This window comes from Prionailurus viverrinus, chromosome X, assembly GCF_022837055.1.
Source record: "Prionailurus viverrinus isolate Anna chromosome X, UM_Priviv_1.0, whole genome shotgun sequence".
Lineage (NCBI taxonomy): Eukaryota > Metazoa > Chordata > Mammalia > Carnivora > Felidae > Prionailurus > Prionailurus viverrinus.
Genome location: NC_062579.1, coordinates 81,894,758 through 81,910,105, shown reverse-complemented (window position 1 = coordinate 81,910,105; position 15,348 = coordinate 81,894,758). Strand labels below are relative to the sequence as shown.

At 37.4% G+C, this 15,348-nt stretch overlaps 1 protein-coding gene across 3 annotated transcripts in view; it reads right to left on the bottom strand.

Annotated features, from left to right (window-relative positions):
• Positions 1-15,348, bottom strand: part of COL4A5 (collagen type IV alpha 5 chain) — a 239,082-nt gene that overhangs the window by 112,830 nt on the left and 110,904 nt on the right. For all 3 annotated transcript variants that reach the window (XM_047843863.1, XM_047843864.1, XM_047843865.1), the window contains exons 3-6: positions 13,635-13,724; positions 6,335-6,379; positions 315-359; positions 165-227 (exon numbers count right to left, since the gene is read on the bottom strand). In XM_047843863.1, the coding sequence (XP_047699819.1) occupies positions 165-227; positions 315-359; positions 6,335-6,379; positions 13,635-13,724 (243 nt within the window). The remainder of the gene's footprint in view (positions 1-164; positions 228-314; positions 360-6,334; positions 6,380-13,634; positions 13,725-15,348) is intronic.

Here is a 15,348-nt window from a genome sequence, read left to right as displayed (position 1 = left end):
TACTGATGTTTTAATATATTGAAAATGTTAACTCAGAACATATCCTATGTATGTTCTAGACCTGTAGCTACTATATCGCCAACATTCTTCATATTGATTTCTTCAAATTTTAAAATCTATTTTTATCAAGCATATTGCCTAAGATTAAGTTGAAGAAATCTCACCTTGGTTCCATTGCATCCTGGGATACCTTGAGGTCCTGGGGCTCCATCGTGGCCTGGCATTCCCTTTGAAAAGAGATATAACACATGTATAATATTTCTTTTAGATTACTTTTTAAGGGATCTTCAATTAAGAAGCCAAATTCTACTTACAGGAAGACCTGGTGTCCCTGGAAATCCAGGAAGTCCAGGAGGACCCTATAATTAGAAATAAATTCCTTGAACCAAACAACAATCAGTACGAGTAAAATTATATGCTACCCAAAGGAATTATAAAAATTACATTTAGAATAGCAATGGACAAATGTGTCTCATTGATTATTAGCATTCATTCTTGCTATAGAAAAAAGCTCCTACACATGTTTAAAAGTCTCTTTTATAGGAAACTATAGAAGCAACTCCTATCTGAGGGAGCATTGTCTTCATTGCACTTAGCAGGAGCAGGCAAATTAGTGGAAGAAATGTTTTTTCTAAAAGATAAAGCAGTTCTGCCAGGTTGGTGATGAATACTGAATTTAGCAGGGGATGGGTAAGTGGCAAATATATCTGCTCCTGAGAATATCAATGTGATCACTCCAAAAATTCTTCAATCAAATTTACTTGTCAGAATTGGCAAAAATACAAGTTTGACAATATTCTTTGTAGGTGAGGCTCTGGGAAAAGGTACTCTTATACATAGCTAATGGGATTCAAACACCACGGAGAGAAATTTGAAATATCTAGCAAAATTACACATTTTTACCCTTTGAAGCAACCCATTTCTAAAAACCTATCCAAAGGTACACTAGAAATTAGGAAACAAAATCAGAATTGAAAGGTTATTGACTGCAACACTGTTATAACTGAAGTTTGGAAATGACCATATAACCATAATTATAGCTAAACACTAGAAACGATAGGGACATAACTAAATAAATTATGGTACGTCCACACGTTAGCCAATGCAACTTTTAAAAAATGAGAAAAATCTATGTACACTGAAACGTGTAGTTATCTCCAGGACATAATATTAAGTAAAAGAAACGAAGTATAAGTAGTGTATAGAATATGCTACATTTTTATGAGAAGGATGGTGATACAAAACAATGAAAAGATATACCAAAAATAGTAAAAATGATTACCTGTGGGGGAAAGAGGAAAAAGAATTAGGGGATGGCAAGAATGGGTGGGAAGCATCTCTGACTATACCACTGTTAAACAACAATGTAAATATTTTAAATAATTAAAGGTAAAAATTTAGAAGAGGTAAAAATATTATTAAAAATTGAAAACAAACTGAAACTGGTGAACCTAATATAAACCAAGTTGTTGACATAAACCATACAAAGAAAAAAATTACTTTAAGTGCCTCTAAAACATATTTTGACTGCACTTTCTTAGTGAAATTAGTCCATTCAAAGAGGAAAAAAGAACAGCAAAGAAATAATTAATGGCATTTAAAAATTCTATTATTACTATTAAAATTGAAATTGCTATTTTGTTCACTTGCAAATTGCTATTTTGAAGCTATCATAGGCGTATTGTAAGATAAAGAAAATAACAAATTATATTAATGCTATTAGGAAACAAGATTTTCATCACAGGGAGGGAAAGGTGGTGAAGTGAGGGAGAGTAAGTATACAAATCTCTTTTCATTTTATTTATTTTTATTTTTTTTAACGTTTATTTATTTTTGAGACAGAGAGAGACACAGCATGAACGGAGGAGGGGCAGAGAGAGAGGGAGACACCGAATCGGAAGCAGGCTCCAGGCTCTGAGCCATCAGCCCAGAGCCCGAGGCAGGGCTCTAACTCGCGGACCGCGAGATCGTGACCTGAGCTGAAGTCGGACGCTTAACCGACTGAGCCACCCAGGCGCCCCTGATCTCTTTTCATTTTAAATTTCAATTGGAAGTAATAATATAAGCTCATGATATTTTTTCACTTTAAAAAATACATATTTCCTAATTTTGTCAACTGAAAAGACATAAAATCAACTGACCACCAGTAACCATGAAAACCCCTAACACCAGACGGTAGCATCTAAATCACATCTTTCACTAAAGAAGAACCTAAAATCAGATATATGGTCACTTTCAGATTTGGAGAGTAAATGTACAAAATGAGCCTGAAGAGTCTTGTGTCAGAGAGCAAGGAAATTACCAAAGGTCAATAGAGTTTGTCAGCAGGACACAGGAGAGGGGCCAGCCGACTTAAAGGGGCTCCCACAGGCCAAAGATAGGAGAATTTTGGCTTCAAAAATAATAATGAGTAAAATTGATTTAACCACATAAATTCCACATGTTTATAATGATAACAAATTCTATAAACCTTCCTGACCATCACTCAAAATTGCTGGTGTACTAACTCATTACCTTATTAGAATAATTCATTGCCCCATTACAATTCCAGCTGATAAATTAGAATTCTAGCTGATAAAAGATTCATAGAATTTTTAAAATCTCCATTTTGCACCTCTGAACAAAAAAGTAGATCTAGGCAAAGATCATCAATGACTACTAAACCACTGGATCAAAAGTTGATGGGGAAATTTTGGTGGCAAAATCAGGCTCATATACTGAACCACTGATCAAACTTAATAAAAAAAAGTGGGATAACAGATATTTGTGCAAGAAGATGTAATTCAATAGTAAATACACAGCACTACATACAAAGTATTCTTTTTTATGTTTTCTTTAATTTTTTGAAGTATAATTTATGTATAGTATAATGCACAAGTCTTAAGTGCACAGCTGTTTCTATATCCCCAGAAAGTTCTCTAGTTAGTGCCTCTTGCAAGGCAACCTCCAGTCTGTAGGAAATATTGGGGACAGAGGAACAATTTAAATGACATCATGAAGAAACAGTCAGATCAAGAATGTATAATGTAGGTGCCTGGGTGGCTCAGCTGGTTAAGCGTTCAACTTTGGCTCAGGTCACAATCTCACAGCTCATGGGTTCAAGTCCCACGTTGGGCTCTGCACTGACAGCTTGTGGTCTGGAGCCTGCTTCAGATTCTGTGTTGCTCTCTTTTTCTCTGCCCCTCCCCCGCTCCCACTCTGTGTCTCTCCCTCTCAAAAATAAACATTAAACAAGAATGTAGAATGCAGTAGAATACAAATGACCCAGTTTCTCTAATAGCATAATAAAAGAGTTTTAAGAAACATAGAAACCAAATGCAATATGTGAAGCTTGAACAAACCAATTGTAAAAAGACATTCATCTTTGAGACAACTGAGGAAATCTGAATAAGGACTGAGTTTTCAAGTATATTTGAAAAATTATTGCGAATCTTTTGAGGTGTAATAATAGTATAGCGGTTATGTGGTTATCAGTTGGAGTAACATATTGAAATATGTATTCATTGGTGGAATGGCTGATATGAGGGATTTACCTAAAAATATTCCAAAAAAAATAGTGTGTGTGTGTGGGGGGGGGGAATAGATGAAACAAATTTGTCAAACTGTTGCTAACTTTTGAAGCTGAGTGATGGGTACATAGAGGTTCATTGTATTATAATCTCTGTACATTTGTGTATGCTTAAAAATTTCCATAATAATAAATCTTTTAAAATTTGCATGTCAAGAGTTGCCTCTGAGCTGAGACATAAGGATGCAGGAACTATCAGGCTACCAATTCCTAAGCACTTCTTTTTTTTTTTTTTTTATGAAATTTATTGACAAATTGGTTTCCATACAACACCCAGTGCTCATCCCAAAAGGTGCCCTCCTCAATACCCATCACCCACCCTCTCCTCCCTCCCACCCCCCATCAACCCTCAGTTTGTTCTCAGTTTTTAAGTCTCTTATGCTTTGGCTCTCTCCCATTCTAACCTCTTTTTTTTTTTTTTTTCCTTCCCCTCCCCCATGGGTTCCTGTGAAGTTTCTCAGGATCCACATAAGAGTGAAACCATAGGGTATCTGTCTTTCTCTGTATGGCTTATTTCACTTAGCATCACACTCTCCAGTTCCATCCACGTTGCTACGAAAGGCCATATTTCATTTTTTCTCATTGCCACGTAATATTCCATTGTGTATATAAACCACAATTTCTTTATCCATTCATCAGTTGATGGACATTTAGGCTCTTTCCATAATTTGGCTATTGTTGAGAGTGCTGCTATGAACATTGGGGTACACGTGGCCCTATGCATCAGTGCTCCTGTATCCCTTGGATAAATTCCTAGCAGTGCTATTGCTGGGTCATAGGGTAGGTCTATTTTTAATTTTCTGAGGAACCTCCACACTGCTTTCCAGAGCGGCTGCACCAATTTGCATTCCCACCAACAGTGCAAGAGGGTTCCCGTTTCTCCACATCCTCTCCAGCATCTATAGTCTCCGGATTTGTTCATTTTGGCCACTCTGACTGGCGTGAGGTGATACCTGAGTGTGGTTTTGATTTGTATTTCCCTGATAAGGAGCGACGCTGAACATCTTTTCATGTGCCTGTTGGCCATCCGGATGTCTTCTTTAGAGAAGTGTCTATTCATGTTTTCTGCCCATGTCTTCACTGGGTTATTTGTTTTTCGGGTGTGGAGTTTGGTGAGCTCTTTATAGATTTTGGATACTAGCCCTTTGTCCGATATGTCATTTGCGAATATCTTTTCCCATTCCGTTGGTTGCCTTTTAGTTTTGTTGGTTGTTTCCTTGGCTGTGCAGAAGCTTTTTATCTTCATAAGGTCCCAGTAATTCACTTTTGCTCCTAAGCACTTCTGAAGTTCTAGTTGAGGGACATGGACTACTCAGGCACTCCTAGACACTTGCAAAGGGAATTGAGAGAATGGACAAGTTTTTTTTTTTTTTTTGAGTCTCAGAAGAGCTTATGACATAGTTAATGGTAGCTGTAGTTATTTATGAGATATATTATGATTCTTAGGAAAAGCTTCAATAGTCTATTGCCATCCACTTATTACACAATAACACAGAAACACATCTGCTAATAAAACCAAGGGTTTTGAGTTTCTTCCCTGATTTTCCAGGTCCTTACAAACACCAGGCATGAGTAGCACATAAGGTAAGCTACATGTTGTTAAGAAGTATAAAGCAAATAGGATGTTTTAGTGTTTACGTAAAATTTGTACATCCACTAAATTTTTGGAGATCAAGGGATCAGAATGTTTTAACTGTCTTTGTCACATAAACAGACATGCTATGTCATCACCCATGTACTTTATACTTGTATAAGTATACTCATCAATCTATGAACACAGAATTTTAGAGCTAAAAGGCATCTTTGACTCTCTAATTTAACAAATGAGAAACTGAGGCTCAGAAAAGTTAAGTATGATTTTCCAAAAGCCAGGACTATTTTTGAACTATAGTTTCCTCCCAGCTCTAAAACACACTGAAAGATATATTTCTACCTGAAAGCTTTTCAGAAAAATTACACTAAATGTGTACTTCCATTTTGAGACACATCCTGATTTTCAGAACATTAAAATGAAAAAGTATACATCTTAGAATTGAGAAAACATTGTATACTTCCAAAGTAGTTTTCTTTTAAGCTTATTGATTTATTTTCAGAGAGACAGAGAAAGCAAGCAGGGGAAGGGCAGAGAGAGGGAGAGAGAATATTGAGGCTCCACACTCTTAGCACAGAGCCCAAGACGGGGCTCAAACTCACAAACTGTGAGATCACGACCTGAGCCAAAACCAAGAGTTCGACACTTAACCGACCAAGCCACCCAGGTGCCCCCAAAGTAGTTATTTTTTTTAACACAGTGGTTTAAATTAGTGCTTCCCAAACTGACAGTCTTCAAGATACACAGAGAAAGTTATAATATTTGTACATAGTACACTGGGAAGGATATACAACCTGCAGTGATTGGACCTCTGAACCCAGAGGACTGAGATGATCACAAGGTTGGGAAGTTATGTTTAAGTCAGTTGTAAGATATACATATTTTTAATAAATTGACAAGTTGCTAGGATTTAGCACTTTTGTATTTCTTGTCCACATAAAGTAATTTAAAATTTTGGTACATTAGTTTAAATAGACACCTGGATATATAGATAACTGCCAAAATAATAAAGAAAGGCTAATTGTAGGCATATGCCAATTCTTACCTTTAACTTTTTAAAAACTATTTCTTTTTTCATTTTAATAGGAATCTTTTCCAGTTGTCTCATAACACTTCGTTTGCTTTTTCTCTGTCTTGACCAACAAAACATTTGATATACAGCCAATATCACTTACTCTGATCCCTTTTGGTCCTGGTGGCCCTGGAATTCCATCATCACCCTGAAAAATACAACAGATTTAGTTCTTGTTCCTCCAAAAATAACCCTCAAATAACTAATTTTAGATTATGACAATAAGAGACTTAAATTTTTGTGAATCTTTGTGAAAGTGAGAAACTTACTTACCCAAGGAAGAAGCATTTATTATTGAGACTGAAAGCACCTTATTTTTTATCATATAGAAAATAAGAAAGGTCTTGGGGTGTCTGGGTGGATCAGTTGGTTGTGCTTCTGACTTCAGCTGGGGTCATGATCTCACAGCTTGTGAGTTCAAGCCTCGCGTTGGGCTCTGTGCTGACAGCTTGGAGCCTGGAGCCTGCTTTGGATTCTGTGTCTTCCTCTCTTTCTGACCCTCCCCTATTTGCATTCTGTCTCTCTCTCAAAAATAAAAATAAAACATTAAAAAATCTATAAAAAAGTAAGAAAGGTCTTTATTTACTAAGAAAACTGCTGATATGTAGTAGAAACTTTGTACCTGACCTGTAAAATTAATTATGAAAATCATACAAGACAAAGATGTAGTGGTAGTGATACTCCTCAAATCATTTATGCATAAGGAAAATACAAGCTGAAAATCTGGGCATTTTCTATATATTTTTTAAACATTATTTTTAAAATCTTATTATATCTTCTTTTAATGTTTTATATTTGGGAGAGAGAGAGTGCAAGTGGGGAAGGGGCAGAGAGAGAGGAGGACAGAGGATCCCAAGTGGGCTCTGCGCTGATAGTGGAGAGCCTGATGCAGGGCTCCAACGCATGAACCCTGAGATCATGAACTGAGCCAAAGTCAGATGCTCAACCACTCAACCAACTGAGCCACCCAGGCGCCCCAGGCAGTTTCTATATTATGTCAGTCTGCTGCCATGCTGGTAATAAATGACATCATCCGAGCCTAAGTACGTGCTGCTCTTGAGTTTGCTGTTCTAAACCTTTGCTTTGTTTTATAAGGCACTTTCTACAGGAAGAGCTTAGGAAAGAACAAGAACAAACCAGACACTCCTTTCTAGCTTCTTCTGTTGACTGTAAACAAAAGAGGCTGACCACATGTGTGTTAATCTATTTACCCATTTCTAGTTACAATTGCATTGCTGAGAATTTGAGGTTTTGTTTCACTGTTTTTATTAACTAGTTTTTTAGAATAAAGAAAACCCAATTCTGCTCCAAAAGATGGGAATTTCAGTGGAACATATAAGCTAGTAGGCCACCACCTGAAGCGTTTAGACAGATTTTATTAAACTGAGACATCTTCCTTTACACAAGTGGTTTCTAAATCACACAACTCACAACCTTAGAGGCTCCACTGGGGGTTCCTTGATGCTTATGTCACTACCCGCTTTCAATCAGCACAGCTTTGTTTTCATGTTTTATGTGGGGCTTCCAGGAAAAGCTTCATTTGGGAAAAGGGTTACCTGGTATATTAGTTTCTTATGCTGTTTTTATAAATTACTACAAACTTAGTGGCTTAAACCAACACAACCTTACTGTTCTGGAAGTCAGAAGTATGACAGTGGTCTCGGTGGCAGAACACTGTTGCTTTCTGGAGGTTCTAGGAGGATAAATCCATTTCGTTTCTTCCAGCTTCTAGAACAGCCAGCCTTCCTCAGCTCTTCAATCTTCAAAGCCAGCTATGGTTGAATGAATCTTTCTAACACTGCATCACTCCTACACTGATTCTTCTGCCTCCCTCTTCCACATTTAAAGGACTCTTGTGATTATACTGGGCCCACCTAGATAATCCAGAATAATCTCTGTGGTTGAAGACCAGCTGATAAGCAAATTTAATTTCATCTGCAATCTTAATTTTGCTTGTCTATATAAACTAACATATTCACAAATCCTGAGGATCAGGTCATGGACATCAGTTAGGGGATGGGCATTATTCTGTCTACTATCCTTAACTTTTTAAAAAGTTTAATAATCTCTTTCCACAACAGACTCATCTCTAAGGAGATTAAAGTAAATCCAATTTTATTTTATTTTATTTTATTTTTTTTAAATATTAAATTTATTGTGAAATTGGTTTCCATACAACACCCAGTGATCATCCCAACAGGTGCCCTCCTCAATCCAATTCTATTTTAAAACAAGGAGAAGACTGCTTAATGAATCTTTTTGGGTCTTTCCACAAAAGGCAGGTATAAGACAAAGATTCCTTAATGTTGTACTGGTTGTACTAACCAACATGGTTAAATAAGAGACAGATAATAGAGGTACAAAAATTGGAAAGGATGAGGCAAAACTACCACTAAAAGCAAATAAATGATTGTATGAGTGGAAACCCAAGAAAATTACATGAAAACCACTATAATCAATAAGGTAACTCAGGAAGATAACTGTACACAAAATTAATATGAGAAAATAAATAGCTTTCTTATATACCAACTACCAGTTAGAAAACATAATGGAATAAAATATACAGTTTACAGTAGCAAAAGCAGGATAAAATATTTGGGGATAAACTTAAGAGATGTGCAAGATTCATAAGAAGAAAAGGTTAAAACGTTTCTGAAGTTCAAAATGGGAAATAAGAACAAATGGAAAGGCATTCCATGTTCTTGGATAATAGGAGTCAACATAAAAAATGATCAATTCTCAATAAATTTAGTTAAAATTTGACACAATAAACAGAAATAACATGAGTTTTGAAAAGACAACTAGATAAGGTGACTCTAAAGTTCATATGGAAAAATAAATAAGCAAGAACATTCAGGAAAATTCTGGGGGAAAAAAGAGCAGTAAGGGGATGCTAGCGCTGTCAGATACAAAAATACAGCATAATACATCAATAATTAAAATAGTTTGGTTCTGACATTTGAATAAACATATCATTGGAAGAGTATGGAAGGTCTAAAACAAGTGCGTATATTCACATGATTTTGGTTTATAATGAAAGTGGCACTGCAAATCAATGGGGAAGTTTACATTGGGACATACTTGTGAGGACATTTGTAAAAAAATAAACATGGAACTTACATCACAAACTGCACACCAGGATGAATTAGAAATAGATAAAATATTTACATGAAATGAAACTATTAATATACTTGGATAAAACATGCGAAAATTATTTTATAATCTTACAGTGGGGAAGGCATTTTCTACTCAAAATTCAAAAGCCATAAAGGATCCCTGAAAAACACAGATATACAAAAATATACACACACACAGGCACATACTCAGCAAAGACGACCACCTAGGGGAAATAACTGCAACTCACAACACAGACCAAGGGTAATCTCCCTAATGTATAAATAGCTCATTAACATATAAAATTACCAATAATACAGTAGAAAAATGGGCAAATGATATGAAGACAGTTCACAGAAAACACAAATGATTCTTATACCTATGAAAAGATCCTTAATCTCACTCTTAATAAGAGAAATGCAATCTAAAAGCATTGAAAGACCATTTTCATCTATCAGATTGACAAAAAGTCAAGTCTCATAATAGGGTTGGTGAAACTATAGGGAAATTGATCTTCCTGTATATTGCCAAACCAAGGATAAATCATATAACTTCTTGGGGGGCAATTTGGCAGTATCCATAAAAATACATAAAAACATGTACCCTCCTTATGGTAATCTTACAGAGATAATCCCCTATTGGGGAAAGGAAGTCTATTAAAATTATACATCTTAGCAGCACTGTTTGTAGTGGCAAAAAACTGAAAATTATTTAACTAATCATCGATAGGGGACTGGCTTAATAAATTATGGTTTATACATGCAGTGGAATACAATCAAGTTATAAAAGATAATGAGGAAATTCTGTGTGTACTGACATGAGATGTCTACAATATATATTAAGTGAAAAACAAAGGCCAAACATGTTTAATATGCTACCAGTTTATAAACAAACGTAGGTAAAAGTGCGTCTGTGTGTATATAAGCATGTATGTGCATGTATATATTTGTATCTGTGTGAATATCCATAAAAATTATTGAGCATATTCACAAGAAAGTACTAGAAATTAGTATCTGTTAGGGATATGTAGAAGTCAGTGGCTAATGGATACAAGTGGAAAGGAAATCTTTTCCACAATGTACTTTCCTATGTTTATTTATTTTGTGTAAGTGAATATATTATCAAAAATTAATTTAATTTTATTTTTAAGAATAAAGAAATCCTTTGTAAATTTTTATATATACAATCTATACATGTATTTGTTTTATATATCTTTACTTTCATATATAAGAATATATATTGGGAAGCCTTGGTGGCTCATTTGGTTAAGTGTCTGACTTCGGCTCAGGTCATGATCTCACAGTTTGTGGGTTCAACACCCAAGTCAGGCTCTGTGCTGACAGCTCAGAACCTGAAGCCTGCTTCAGATTCTGTGTCTCCCTCTTTCTCTGCCCCTCCTCCACTTAGGCTGTCTCTCTTTCTCTCAAAAATTAATAAATGTTAAAAAATTTAAAAAAGAATATACATATTAAAAAACAATCCTACCAAATTTTTGACTGAGCATATATGCCAACATATATGCATGTACTAGAACACCCAATCACATAAAAATTATAAAGTATAAATTCAGCTACATTGGGAAGCACGAAATGAGACTGGAGATAGAGGTACAAAGCTCTTCAAATTTAGAATCCCAAAAGTTTAGAAAGTAGTCCAACCTTTTCATTGTACAGATACTGAAATGGAACCATAGCAAAAGACTGGACTAATTTCTAAATCTAAAATGCATACAATCACACCATTAAAAGCTGTCATACTAATGTACAATAGTTCTAGTTAACGCTAAATTATTTCAAAGGGATTCTAAGGTAGTTAACTTTTTTTAATCTGCCGCAAATCTTTATTAAAAGTGCCACCTTTCAGCAAGCATGGTGCACAAGAAATTCAGCCCATAATTCACCTGGGTAAACTCAGGTGCAAGAAATGTATCTTTATTTTATATGGTTCAAAGTAATTTCTATTTCAAAGCTAACATGACTGAACACTTCACTAATATGACTGAAATTTAATCTCAGTTGCTTGAAATCCCCATCTCATTTTTATAAGGCTGTGTCTAAATTATGGAGAGCTTAAGGAGTTCTGAGATGTTGAGGAGTGAGATAGTCCAGTCCAAGCTAGAATTCATTGAGATGTCCCACGCCAGTAGGACGCATGGATTACTGCTGAGTTAGTGCTCAGTTCCATCCACTTGACTCTTTCAGATCCAGCTGCTACTTCTGTGCCACTTCTGGGTGCACAAGAAATAATCTGCTGTGTTTGCACTTCATTAGACATAAGAAATTCTGTTAAGTGCCCCATCTACTTAACTTCTAAGCAGTCGTTTAGAGTCTTGCTTTTTCCTTAGTGTAAAGTTCTACTCAGAAAATTTAGTGCAGGTCCCTTCTGCTCTTGAATCTAACAAGACTACCTTGATATACTGTCACTTCCTCAGAGATCATGCCCAAGCACACCCCCACAATCTATGCTCTGATACAGTTAAGTGTTTATGAGTATTTATGTATTTAAATTAATTTCCTCCTTTATTGGAAAGACTACTTGATGAGTATCCATTTGATCTCCTTAATACTCTAATGACATAATGTACCACTATTAGATGAAATAAAATTAGGGAAAAAAAAGGTTTTTAAAGTACTTTTCATTTCCAGGCAAAAAACAGAACTGGCCCCTTTCATGGTCAGTTCACCAGTCTACCTAATATAGATGGTAAAGGGCAATCAACCAAAAGAACTATTTTTAGAAAACCCAGAAACTTCTCCCAATCTTAGCATTCACTATTATCTCTTTGATTCCCTATGGTAACATGCACATAGGGTGATATCCTTGCTTATGGTATAGGAGAGATTGCCTACGCAGCAGTCAATGGGGAAAAGTCTTCCCAACTGATAGGAAAACAGTACCTTTGGATCCATGAGCCTGCACATAGGAAAGAAAGGGTGTATGAACCTATTGTCTCATCTTTCTCTCCCACAGAACAGCCTATGTGACATCTACCTCACCAAAGTCACTGATATACCTGTCCCAGGTAGTTGCCACGACTCTGAATTTGACAAACTGCTGAATATGTCACCCACCGTCCAACCCTATAGGTAAACACCTTACTGCTGTGCCACTGAATACAACAAATGGACATGTCTCTAAACATGAAACATTTTAGTACCTCAGATACCCCAACTGTATCACAGTGGACCTGATGTGTTGCCACAGTTGGACTCTGACACTACAGAAACAAAATGCCTCCTCACGTGTCAAATTTCTTCTGTCTGAGATGGGATTAACTGAAGCATCTGGGAAAAGGGAAATGAGATCTGCCACTAGGGCTATTTTGACCTCCATAGTGGTGGTTTCCTCCTCCCCTATACCTGTGCCCACCTGACACAAATTTTCCAATTCCACTTAAGTACCCTACCCACCAGAAGGAACTTTGGGCTGGCTGACTCCCATGGCAATCAACGGCTTTTATACTACCAGCACTGTGTGTGTGTCTCCCTTGGGGTATTACTATTTGGTAAAAGCCTGGCCTTCAACATTCCTACCAATGTAACACGTACCTACAGGGAATTGATAACAGACTGCCAAATATTCAAGACAGTCTCTCCTATTGAGCATATCAAACTAAACAGAGTAAGAGGGGAATTCCAAAACCAGGCGTTCTGGTTAGTGAGGAGAACTGTCACATGGTGGTATTGATTCTATTCATGTGTATGCTCCAGGCAAATTTTCCTACTCAGGGTCATTCAATTACAGCAAGTTATGTACAACCTGTCTTTGACCATTATTTAACTCATCAATGACACTACTTCAGTTTTGGAAGCAGAACAGACTAGCCTCAACACAGCCCTCAACTTCCTCTTGGCCGTCCAAGGCGAGATCCTCACTGGTACAGTTCCATGGGGAAAAATAGGACAGTGGGGGAAGTTGGTGCTTTTTCTAGTTAAACATTTTGTTTATTACACTGTCACAGTAAAAGTTTTGACTATTCCTTTCATTTTGGCTTGTTGCCTTAATCAGCTACTCTGACACCTGGCAGTTTAGCTCTCTCCAGCTCAGCTGAGCTCCTGACAAAATTCAGTTTTTGTTAAGGATACCAATAACTACATACAATTAGCAGCATCTTCCAAAACCATTTGAATATGACAGTAATATTCAGTTTTTTAAACCAACAACAAAATATAGACTCTCAGCTATCCTATTATTTTATTTAGATATATTTTTAGTTGACTTGATACCTAGTCCCACATTTAAGATGACTTAATGCCTCTAGTATTACTGGATGGCAACCTGGTACATACCTTTTGTCCCCGAGGCCCTGGAGGCCCTTCTGGACCTGGAAATCCAGGCAAACCTGGATGGCCTTCCAAACCTGGAAACCCTCTCTCCCCCTGCAATTGAACAAGAATGAAAGATGAGTGAATTTTCAAGCAAAGACATGGTTGAGATCCAAAAAGATCAAAAAATTATCTAGAGAACACTAACTTAATTTAATGATACTAAATTCACAGTACCCACAAACAGGAGAAAACCTGTAAGATGTGAGTGGAAAACCACAAACCATTCTGAATTTGTCATATATGGTAATGCAATCAATGACTTTCCTGTAAAGGTAAAAAGCTTATCAGAGAAGAAACGAGGTTTAAACATACTGACATCAAGAGTTTACCACGGAAGATGGCAGTAAATCCAGGAAACCAGGTCTGTAGGGGTTACATAAAATAAATATGGTGCAGGGATGAAGAAGTGCAAAAGGAAACCATCTGAGAAGTTTTCAGATTTGTTGCAAAGTGGAAGAGTTGCAGAATTATCCAGAAGGGAAATTCATTACTGACTGGAGATAAATTAGTCAGAAAAGGGCTCTAGAACATCAAAAAGTTTATATTTTTTCTTATTGTAAGATTAATACAAAAAGGAATGCATGGTTATTGTAGAAGCACAAAAAAGCATAAAAGAAAAAAAAAACACCAGGAGGAAGAGTTAAGATGGCAGAGTAGTAAGGGTACCCTGGGCTTGTTTCGTTCCTGGAACATACCTAGATCAACATCAAACCATTTTGAACACCTAGGAAATCGATCTGGGGATTAGCAGAACAATCCATAATTTGAGGTAGAGAATGCAGCAGGTGCATGGTGCGGAGAGGTGAATTCCGGGAGAGAAGAGGCAGGTGCCACAGAGGAGGGAGCCATTTTCATGGAAAGGAGAAAGAGAGAGGGGGAGATTGAGCAGGGCATCAGGTTTGCACAAGAAAGCACTGCCCCTGAAAGCAGCTAGAGAGAAAGAGTGAAGACACACACAGAAGACTGCATAAGAAAACAGTTCCCCAAAACCATTGACAGGGGAAAAGGGAGAGGGTTTCAATACTGCCAGTTTTTTGTAAACAGTGGAGCACAAAGTCTGAAGTTTCAGAGCCCAGCCCCTAGAGATGCTCTAGCGAGGAAGGAGGGCAGAGCACTGGCAGCGGACAGCATGGTCTGAGGATCCCCTGGGTGACACAGAGAGAAGCGGTTCACCTGCTTGGACTGCATTTGATAGAGGTGATACGGCCTCTCCTCTGGCAAAAGACCCAGCGGGCATGTCATCAAGCTGCCATGTCATGTTCACCTCTATAGGAACAAAGACACCAGCTGAGGGCAACAAACCCTGGAGCCGGTTGTGTGTTGCAATTTACCATAAACTCTGAGCTGCTGCCACTGTGTGGTAGCACGACCATTTCTGGGACAAGCTGGCCACAGTGTGCACTGGCCACAGTGTGCAGAGACCGTGGGTTGGAACAGCGGGGATCTGTGAGGTGTGGGATTTTGAAACACAGCCACACCTGAGATAAAACTCTGGAGAGGGGCACAGCCTGGTAGGCAGACAGCTTGGACACAGATAAGAGGGAGATGGGGAGCTGATGGAAGCCAGGGACACAAGAGGTGTCAGAGGTGACTGATAGTGTGCCTACAAGGGCACGAACTTCCCATTCTGGAGACTTGAGAGAGGGATGAAACCATTTTCACCATTAGCCCACCA